This window comes from Podarcis vaucheri (genome assembly GCF_965113315.1).
Source record: "Podarcis vaucheri genome assembly, chromosome: 12".
Lineage (NCBI taxonomy): Eukaryota > Metazoa > Chordata > Lepidosauria > Squamata > Lacertidae > Podarcis > Podarcis vaucheri.
Window position 1 is genome coordinate 22,995,732 of NC_138750.1, and position 9,163 is coordinate 23,004,894.

General features: G+C 44.6%; 1 protein-coding gene across 2 annotated transcripts in view; it reads right to left on the reverse strand.

The window, feature by feature from the left end:
- Positions 1–5,758, reverse strand: part of LOC309515563 (uncharacterized protein) — a 36,088-nt gene extending 30,330 nt beyond the window's left edge. For both annotated transcript variants that reach the window (XR_014212499.1, XM_082193581.1), the window contains exon 1: positions 5,565–5,758. Coding sequence is in view for 1 of the 2 variants with exons in the window: in XM_082193581.1 (XP_082049707.1) it covers positions 5,565–5,602 (38 nt within the window). In the remaining variant the exon portion in view is untranslated. The remainder of the gene's footprint in view (positions 1–5,564) is intronic.
- Between the last annotated feature and the right edge of the window lie 3,405 nt (positions 5,759–9,163).

Sequence of the window (9,163 nt, forward strand, 5' to 3'; positions counted from 1 at the left end):
TTCCTTAAAATATCATTTGGTTGAGTCATTTGGTTTTATTTATTTACTGCAATATATATATATGGGACACGGGTGATGCTCTGGGTTAAACCACAGAGCCTAGGACTTGCCGATCAGAAGGTCGGCAGTTCGAATCCCTGCAACGGGGTGAGCTCCCGTTACTCGGTCCCTGCTCCTGCCAACCTAGCAGTTCGAAAGTACGTCAAAGTGCAAGTAGATAAATAGGTACCACTCCAGCGGGAAGGTAAACGGCATTTCCATGCACTGCTCTGGTTCGCCAGAAGCAGCTTAGTCATGGTGGCCACATGACCCGGAAGCAGTACGCCAGCTCCCTCGGCCAATAAAGCGAGATGAGCACCCCAACCGCAGCGTCGGCCATGACTAGACCTAATGTCAGGGGTCCCTTTACATAAATATATATAGAGAGAAAGATATACAGATACAGATACAGATACAGATACAGATACAGATACAGATACAGATACAGATACAGATACAGATACAGATACAGATACAGATACAGATACAGATATATATGGATGTGGGAGGGCTCTTTGGGGGTTATTTTCCCTATGTTTCCAGCCAGCAAGAATTTGTTTCACTCCCTGGCAAGAATTGTGTGTGGAGCAGCTGGAGTAACTTTGCAGGAGACGCCGCATCTGAGCTGCCCCCGAAACGTCTTGGGTGGATTGAATTAGTTGTACATTTCACTTTGATTCAGGGTGTTCGTCTGGAAAGATATAGCCCCCCCCCTCTGTCCTCTGTGTCACCCCTGCTGTTTTCTCTCGCTCCCTCTGCTCTGCAGTTTGATTTCACTTCAGTCTTTGATCATTATTCATCTCTGTGGCTATGATTTTCTTATTTTATCACTGTAATGTTCAGGAGTCCCATCCCCCCCCCCCGCATACGTTTTGGTTATGTCATTCTCCTTCTTCCTGACATTTCTGTAAATTCATTGGTTCATCATCCTCTGCTCCGAAGCTGAGGGTCATCTCAAAGCCCTAATTGCTTTTATGTTTCTTACCGTTTGACTGAGTGCCCATTCACACAATGCCAATTTGCATGTATGCAAATGAGCCTCCCAAAAGGATCACAGGAAAAGAGGGCAAAATAAGTTTGCATTAAAATCTGCTTATGATGATCTACATGTGTAGATGCAAATTCTGAAATAATTTGCATAGCATTTGCATATGGTTATTGATTATTTTTTGGGGGGGACGCGGGTGGCGCTGTGGGTAAAAGCCTCAGCGCCTAGGACTTGCCGATCGAAAGGTCGGCGGTTCGAATCCCCGCGGCAGGGTACGCTCCCGTTGCTCGGTCCCAGCGCCTGCCAACCTAGCAGTTCGAAAGCACCCCCGGGTGCAAGTAGATAAATAGGTACCGCTTTATAGCGGGAAGGTAAACGGCGTTTCCGTGTGCTGCGCTGGTGCAGGCTCGCCAGAGCAGCGATGTCACGCTGGCCACGTGACCCGGAAGTGTCTCCGGACAGCGCTGGCCCCTGGCCTCTTGAGTGAGATGGGCGCACAACCCCAGAGTCTGTCAAGACTGGCCCGTACGGGCAGGGGTACCTTTACCTTTACCTTTATTGATTAAACATCTCTGACTTTCATAAAAAGGATCAGGTAGCAGATCTTGTGAAAGACCTACACTGAGGCAGTCAAAGTTGTCAATATTGTGCTAGGTGGGAACATAGTCTGTCTTGGTCATATGTTACTGTGTCAGGGACTGAGCTGAGGAGAGCTGCACTGAGGAAGAATGGTGGGAGCCTCCCCCTCCCCCTGCTCCTGATCAGAATCCTGAATCTTCCTTGGAGCAGGAGAACAGTGTAGATTTGGAACAGTGGTTTGCAGAAGGACATAGTTCAGAAGGCAGAAGCTGGGAAATACTGGATGGGGAACAGCTAGGAGGAGAAGAACTGGGAGGGAGAGAGTTAACAGATTCACTGTTTGGAAAGCATCAATCCACTCAGCCCAAGGTCAAGAAGAGCTGATAAGGTGGCAGCACAGGCAGCACAGTGGTTACGAGCTCAGGGTACAAGACATGGTGGTGACAGGGTGACTAGGAGTAAGTGGGTGGAACCCTTAATTGGGAGCATCACCATTCCTAGGAATTAGATTCTTTGTTCTCTCACTGTGATCATTAAAGTTTCTAACTGGCTCTGCTTATCTACTGCCAAAGGGGGAGGAAGCTGATTCCCTGAAGCCTGACATACTGTGACATAACCCTCATTCGTATATTTGGTTGGGGATGGCAACACAATTATATGTTGGAAGTGGAAGGAAAAGTGAAAGGGCCATAGCTCAGGGATAGAGTATCTGTCTTGTATGCAGAAACTCCTAGGTTCAATCATTGGCAGCTTCATGCAGGGCTGGGAATGTCTCCTGTCTGAAATCCTGGAGAGCTGTTGCTAGCCAGGGTTGACAATACAGAATTCAGTGATCAAGGCTCTGGAAAGCAAGCCTTATGAGGAATGGTTGAAGGGTTTGTTTAGCCTGGAAAAGAGGAGACTGAGAAGAGATATGATAATCATCTTCAAAAACCTCAAGGGCTGTTCCATGGACGAGGGAACACTTGTGTTTTCTCCTGCTCTGGAGGGTAGGACTCGAACCAGTGGCTTCAAGTTTGAAGAAAGGAGATTCCAACTAAACTTTCGGAAAAAAACTTTCTGACAGTTAAGAGCTCTTCGGCAGTGGAACAGACTCCCACAAGAGGTGGTGGACTCTTTCCTTTGATGTTTTTACGCAGAGGTTGGATGGCCACCTATCATGGATGCTTTAGTTGAGATTCCTGCATTGCAGGGGGCTGGACTAGATGACCCTTGGGGTTCCCTTCCAGCTGTACAATTCTATGATTCTTTGACCCAATGGAGTGACTTGATGCTAGTATCTTTGCTGTTCGTGCACTACCTAAGCTCCTTGTGGCGGTGATGCATTTTGTATATTTTTTTAATGGAATTCCAAGTGTTTTGTATGACTGTGTCATTATTATACAGTGGTACCTCGGGTTACAGACGCTTCAGGTTACAAACACTTCAGGTTACAGACTCCACTAACCCAGAAATAATACTGTTATGTAGTGTAGTTTCACCCTGGGCCAACAGGGGGATACTGTATATAGTTTTCACTCAGGTCTGTAGATAGTTTTCACTCAGGTCCGCGGCAGTTATTTTAGGCGGGAACTCTGGGCTGTGGTGGTTACAATGTTGACAGCCGGCTGCCTATAAATACAGGCCGGCTGAGCTGTTCACAGTCAGTTCTGTTCCAGCTTACCTTAATAAAGAGCTACTTGAAGAAATCGCTGTGCCGGCTGCTATGTCAACCCACAACTTAATAAATACCTCAGGTTAAGAACTTTGCTTCAGGATGAGAACAGAAATTGTGCGCTGGTGGTGTGGCAGCAGCGGGAGGCCCCATTAGCTAAAGTTCAGGTTAAGAACAGTTTCAGGTTAAGAACGGACCTCCGGAATGAATTAAGTTCTTAACCCGAAGTACCACTGTACAGTCAAACCTCGGTTGTCAAACGTAATCCGTTTGGCTTCCGAAATGTTTAACAACCGAGGCACGGCTTCCAATTGGCTGTAAGAGCTTCCTGCACTCAAATGGAAGCCACGTTGGACATTCAGCTTCCAAAAAATGTTCAAAAACCGGAGCATTTACTTCCGGGTTTTTTCGGTGTCCAGGAGCTGAAACGTTCCAAAACGGAGCTGTTCGGGAACAGAGGTTTGACTGTAACATATCTACGTTGACATATTTAAATGTGTCACAAGTCACTTGGGAACCTCAGTGTAATACACAGCCAACCAGTCCAATAAACAAACGAACAATACAAAGCAGCTTCTTAAATTCTCATAAGCATCTCTCCTTTGCCAGCCAGCCCAATAGACCCCATTTGTGAACCAGGTATTCCATGTAGGCACCTGATCACACACAGAGAGCCCCCACATCTCTGTGATCTTTGGAAGAGAAGGATCACGTGAACCAAGCCCGTGGGTGTTCCTGTGGAGATCTCAGCTGACATGGGAGATCTCAGCTGACATGTCTGTACGGTGTAGATTATACCACCAGATTATACTCTGCACTCCACCCCACTCCAAAGTTACAAATAAGCCACTTCTGTGATTATGGCTGCTAAACTATTGCAGCCACAGGACTTGCTAGTTTTCTGATTGCTAGGTTAATCCGTTATGTTTGTCCATGTGAGCGCCTACCCAGAACTGGTCATGTGGGCCAAAAAAAAAAAAAAAGCAGAGTTTGAACCAATCCTTGGAGAATTCACTTGGCAGTGGAAAATTTGTTCCGACAGCGACATTCCTTGTGCTACATCTCCCCCTTCTGAGCCAGCCAAAAACAGCAGCCTTGGTTCCTGAGGATAAACACTGTGCAATTTTTGTTCCCGAGTATTGATTGTCAAGTTACCCAGAAACCAGAAGGGAGTCAAGTCCTGGCCTAAGACTGGCCACAACATTAAGAAAATTTTTAAAGGTTTTTTAAGAGTAGGTAGAGATGCAGAGAGAATTTAAACAAACAAAAACCTTCAAGAGACTAGATGCAAAAAGGATGTTGCTCCTGTACAGTTAATAGTTCTGAAGGAGAACTGAATTGAGCAGCGACAGCATCTTACCCCTCCCTAGAAGTGACAACTTCCAAAATCTTCTAATTTGTATGGGAACTCCTGCGCGCTAAAAAGGAGGAGGAAAATACAAACATTCATGGGCTAAAAAGGAGATAAATGATAGGGGGAAATATAAGCATCTTCTGGTTAGTTTTGGGGCCTGGAGCTGGAAGCCAGTGTGGTGTTGTAGTTCGTATGTTGGACTTGAGCCTGGCAGATCAGAATCCTCACTCCGCCATGAAGCTCTCTGGGTAACCTTGGGCCAAGCACACTCTTTCAGCCTAACTCGTACAGCGATAAAACTGCTGGCACATTTGCAAAGCTAAGCAGGGTCCAATTTGGTTTCAAATTGGATGGGAGCCTTTGTGCTGAGATTTCTGCATTGCAGGGGGTTGGACTGGGTGACCATTGGAGTCTCTTCCAACTGTACTATTCTAGGGCTGTTGCGAGGACAAAATGGACAGAGGGAGAACCATGTGTGCCAGCTAGAGTTCCCTGAAGGAAAGGGAGATATAAACTGAAATAGCAATGATGATTTTGTGCCAGTTCTGATCTTACCTGTCTCGGGATGGATTTGGACAGTAAGACAGGATGCATTATGTATTAATTAACCTTCCTCTTGCTCGCTTGAGTAAGATGAGCGTCAAGTTTAGCAGAGTTAAATATATATCACCCTTTGCAGCATGAACACAGAAACTTGGGACAAAGCTTTCTGTTGTGTTTTATAATGCGTTTAATATTCTGTTGGGAGCTGCCCAGAAACCTGGGGAAACTCAGCCAGATGGTTGGGGTATAAATATATTATTAATTATTATTATTATTATTATTATTGATGCTTTAGGAAGGCTGGCTCTTCTCCTTTATTTTATTTATCCCTCTAAACAAAACAACAGCACAGAAGTCTGTAATGGAAGAATACAGTACTTAAAAAAAAAATAGAATAGTTTACTTACATAAAACTGCAGATGCAATTCAAGCAGAAAACAGCCATGAAATAAGTCAGGCAAGATATACTTCTAGATGACAAGATACATGGTTTAGGGTCAAGGGTGGTGCTTTTGACCCTCTTATCCCTTCCCTAAGGCTGTAGGAAGACAAACAGACTGTTCCCCAGGTGAGAGGAAATGCTAAGGATTATCTTCCTGTTGTTACCTTTTCCACCTGGGCAAGCAGAGGATGTGACCTCACAAAGTGCCCTCTAAGAATTTAAAGGGAACTTGTGTCTTAACCCTCTGCTCACCTAGCAAACGTGGATTTACGGTATTTTTATTTTATTTTGTCAGAGGCACTGCATTTCCCCATAACTTGGAGGGCTGGCGCTTGGTATCTGGCAGGGATGGGGAGTTGTGGTCAAACATTGAAGGCCGGATGGGTTTCTCATCTCTCGCCTATGAGTGTTTCCATTTCATTTCTCGTCCTGTTTAACTTTATGGGGTTCTCTCTCTTCCCCATCCCCATGGATAGCTCAGCTTATTGGCCATGAACCACCTTCCTTCCTTGCCGCTTGTTGCAGTTGCTTGGAATGAGGAGCGGTTCTCCCATTCAGCCCAGCGACATGGCTTGTAAAATCCAGAAGAGATAAACACGCTTTTAAAAAATTGAAAATGGGGACATCATATTCTTCATCAAATACCAGGGTCTGTGCATTGAAGTGAACACCCAGGTACTTTGAATATCTGCAACACTTCTGGGTAATCATATTCTGCTTCAGTGTTGTGTAACATTTAAAAAAAAATTTTTTTTAAATTATTTATACCCCACGCATCTGGCTGGGTTTCCCCAGCCACTCTGGGTGACTCCCAACAGAATATTAAAAACACGATAAAACATCAAACGTTAAAAACTTCCCTAAAGAGGGTTGCCTTCAGATGTCTTCTAATAATCAGATAGTTGTTTATTTCCTTGACATCTGATGGGAGGGTGTTCCACGGGGCGGGCGCCACTACCGAGAAGGCCCTCTGCCCATATCCTGTGTTAAGGGAAGAACCAAACTACGCATTAGGTGTAACCATGGGGTCGGGGAACTGTGGCCTCTGCACATTGCTGGGCTACAAATCCCATTATCCCTAACCATTGGCCATATTTATAACCACTCTTGGGCGCCACCTGCACAATGTGTTTAAAACATCTTGAAGTCATGGCTTCTCCCCCCCCCCCAATAATAATCCTGGTAAAGGTAGTTTCTTAAGGGTGCTGAGAGTTGTTAGGAGACAACTGGGATCAGTTGTTAAACCACACTGGGAATTTTAGCTCTGTGAGGGGGATAGGACAGTTCTAACAACTCTCAGTACCCTCAAAACTACAGGTCCCAGAATGTTATGTAGGATTTTAAAACGGTCAAACTGCTTTTAATGTAGTGTGGTGCAGATGGGATTACACACATATCTAGTAATCTGATATTGCTTCTTGGGTGTATTGTGGCTGGGTACATACTAAAGACATGAGTGCAAAAGTATGACGACTACACGAGAAAAGCAAGTGAGGCGTGTGAAGTGACTAGGAAGGAAATGATGGCATGATCAAAGCAAAATGCAGGGATGAGACTTCTGGGTTCTAGAGACCTCTGCTGTTCAAGAGAAAAGTTTCATGTTCTGCCTGGACTACAAACTGCGAAACTAAAATGCAGACATTCTGAAAGATCTGCTGCTACACAGCATATGTTTTAGTGACTGCTAGAAGCATCTTGTTTAACATTGTGCTTTGCTGACATTTATAGTGTTGTATTATTTTGTTTGAAGCCAACTCAAGATTTGGAGAGATACTATTGTTTTAAATAAATCAGCACTGTCACAATTAAAGCAGGGAAACTCCCTAAACTACCTATCCATTTCTTTATAAATAGCACAGATTTTTTTTTATTAAGTGGCATACTGAATTTTATTAACAAATTGCTTATACATGCCATGTAGAGCACAAGTAGATTTGGGATGATCAGTACATCATCATCATATGGATATAGATTTAGATTTAGGATGATCATCACGTCATCGTTTTCTTATTGCTGAGTTCAGGACTGACCGCCTGCCCACCCCCCTTAGTAACACAGAAACAGTTCAGAACCATGGTAAATTTCATATAAATTCTACATGACTCAGATGCATGAATGTATGCAGAATACTGAAGTGTGGTTTGTATGGCATGCTTCCATGTACGTGTTCACTGGAATACAGTGGAATACCTCGGGTTACATACGCTTCAGGTTACAGAACTCCGCTAACCCAGAAATAGTGCTTCAGCTTAAGAACTTTGCTTCAGGATGAGAACAGAAATTGTGCTCCAGTGGCGCAGCAGCAGCAGGAGGCCCCATTAGCTAAAGTGGTGCTTCAGGTTAAGAACAGTTTCAGGTTAAGTACGGACCTCCGGAACAAATTAAGTACTTAACCCGAGGTACCACTGTAATACAGTTCATTAGTACTTTATTATGGCCTGTAACATATGCAGTGTACACTTTAGACTGTGGCATGGACCAGGGCTGGATTTAGGTTTGATGAGGCCCCAAGCTACTGAAGTTAATGGGGTTCTTTATATAGCAGGCGGGGCTCATTGCTTACATCATAGGAGCCTATACAACACAAAACACTGTTGCCGTATGTAACTTTTATTTTATTTGTTTTTTATTTTACATTTTGGAAATGTACATCCGGGTTTTTTTCCTTTAATTTTTTTGGGGACCCCAAAAGAGTGGGGCCCTAAGCTATAGCTTGCTTAGCTTATACGTAAATCCGGCACTGGTATACACTGACATGTCTTGCAGGAATTCCAATCTGGTGTGGTGTCACACATTGCAATCGTAAGGTGAGATTCCCCCAGCATTAACACACAAGTCAATGAGACTTATTTTGGAATCAACCCGAAGCGTTTTGACTTAAATATGCATAAATACATAAAGGTAAAGGTAAAGGGACCCCTGACCATTAGGTCCAGTCACAGACGAATCTGGGATTGCGGTGCTCATCTTGCTTTATTGGCTGAGGGAGCCGGCGTGCAGCTTCCGGATCATGTGGCCAGCATGACTAAGCTGCTTCTGGCGAACCAGAGCAGCGCACAGAAACGCCGTTTACATTCCCGCTGGAGCGGTACCTATTTATTTTCTTGCACTTCGTGCTTTCAATCTGCTAGGTTGGCAGGAGCAGGGACCGAGCAACGGGCGCTCACCCCGTTGCAGGGATTTGAACTGCTGACCTTCTGATCAGCAAGCCCTAGGCTCTGTGGTTTAACCCACAGCGTCGCATAAATGCATGCTGCAGTGTAAATAAATGCCATCCATGTGTTTGCAAGCATGGTGTTTGCAGGACACATAACGCAACCTTCGTGCTTAACAGACTTCCTCATTCAATTAACTGAGAGGACAACTCCATATTTGCAACTATTTCCTTAGGTTGACCAGGCAGTGGGGAGGGCTGAAGGCCACGCAAACATGCACATATTAGGATGTTGTAAATAAACGTTCATGGGACATTGGTCCAAGGCAACAAATGGTTCACATGTTTTGTCGTTTCCACTCCAGTGTTAAGCTCTGATGGAGAAAAAAAATAACATACAACCAGCAAAA